The following is a 1665-nucleotide window of genomic DNA, read 5'->3' on the forward strand; positions in this document are numbered from 1 at the left end:
ATGGGGGCGTATGGCTTAGGGTGCTGCATTTATCATTGTAAGAGCATGGTTTCAATCCCTGAACCGGCTGATGAGTTGTGTCCTTGAGCATAACTCTTCATTTCTTGTTGCTCCAGTCCAATCAACTGGCAAAAATGAGTAATCCTGCGACGGACCGGCGTCCCATCCAGTGGGGATTCAATATTCTACAGAATCCTGGAAACCGGCCATATGAGCCTATGGCTCGGGAACGACCTTTGACCCTTTTTTTGACTATGTATATGTGCATAGTACTTTATTGTCAACATTCGAAGATATCTGGTTGACAAAGATGACGAGCTGGCAGAATAGTTAGCACGCCGGGCGAAATGCTTAGCGGTATTTCGTCTGTCTTTAAGTTATGAGTTCGAATTCCGCTGAAGTCGACTTTGACTTTCATCCTTCCGGGATCGATAAATTAAGTACCAGTTGCGTACTGAGGTCAAGCTAATCGATTGGCCCCCTATCCCAAAATTTCGGACCTTGTGCTTAGAGTAGAAAAGGATATTCATGTTGACAGACATCATAAAAAAGAGTTAAGTTTCTTTAGATCCAGAGAATGCATTCTAGCTAGGATTTCCCTTTCATTTATGTTTCTAAATGTGTTGGGAAAGGCATGAGTGCCACACAGTCCCATTTCCTTATCCTTGAAGTCGGTGAATTTTTTGCCTTAAACACTTGAGGCTTACTAAACATTTACCATCTCTGTCAAGCTGTCGATCTATCAATTTGTTCATCCATCCAACCAGCCAGCCATCAAATCATTCAGCTATGCAACCATTTATCTAACCATCCATCCATGTAGCCATTGATCGCTCTATCGCTCGAACGATTCACCCTCCCTCTTTCCATCCATCCTCCACCCATCCTCAGAAGGGCTAAATACCACCATAAATATGAACAATTCTGGACGTACTGCACAGACAGACTGTACGGATAACTTCATGAACCAGTGACCGCAGAAGACAGTGCACTTTTAATGGCATAAAATAGATATAAAGCACCAGATAACGAAATAAGAGAATAACGGGAAAACAGAACAACGGGATAACGGAAAAATGGAATAACGGAACAACAGAACAACAAAATTACAAAATAACAGAATTACCAAATAACTAAATGAATTAAAGGACTAAAGAATTAAAGACATTAAAGAATGAAACCAAATTATTGCGAAGAGATAGCTACTTACAGTAAATCAACGTCATCATAAGAAGGGGCTGTATATATTCCAGTAGATACATCGTTAAGGACAAATGTTGGAGGTTAAATTTTATTGGTACCTGATGCTCCAGCACTGTTTGATTTTAGCGCAATGCGCCTCTCTTTAAAACGGGGAGGAATGGGCTCTTCAAAGACAAATTAGAGAAGGGACAAAAGTACCTCCTTGTCGGTGATAGCTTGAACCTGTTTGAAAGGGAAAAAAGGCGGAGCGTGGTCCTTTCGGTGGGTCGACTTAGATGTCGTAGGTAAGGAAGGTTTTTTCGTTTTAATTATAGCTGTAATGTCAGTGATATAGGGATAATAAAACTCTCTCTCTCTCTGTCACACACACACACACACGACCATATATATTTATATCACTACACACGCACACGTACGTACGCACGCATATACGTATGTGTGTACGTACGCATGTATGTATGT

At 41.1% G+C, this 1665-nt stretch overlaps 1 protein-coding gene across 2 annotated transcripts in view; it reads right to left on the minus strand.

The window, feature by feature from the left end:
• Positions 1 to 1507, minus strand: part of LOC106868969 (EGF-like domain-containing protein 2) — a 47083-nt gene extending 45576 nt beyond the window's left edge. Inside the window, exon 1 of one of the 2 annotated variants that reach the window (XM_014914448.2) lies at positions 1211 to 1507. In XM_014914448.2, coding sequence (XP_014769934.1) covers positions 1211 to 1262 — 52 coding nt within the window. In that variant the 5' untranslated portion in view covers positions 1263 to 1507. The remainder of the gene's footprint in view (positions 1 to 1210) is intronic. The other variant, XM_014914449.2, reaches the window with a different exon arrangement.
• Positions 1508 to 1665: the final 158 nt, after the last annotated feature.

This window comes from Octopus bimaculoides, chromosome 17 (assembly GCF_001194135.2).
Source record: "Octopus bimaculoides isolate UCB-OBI-ISO-001 chromosome 17, ASM119413v2, whole genome shotgun sequence".
NCBI classification, from domain to species: Eukaryota; Metazoa; Mollusca; class Cephalopoda; order Octopoda; family Octopodidae; genus Octopus; species Octopus bimaculoides.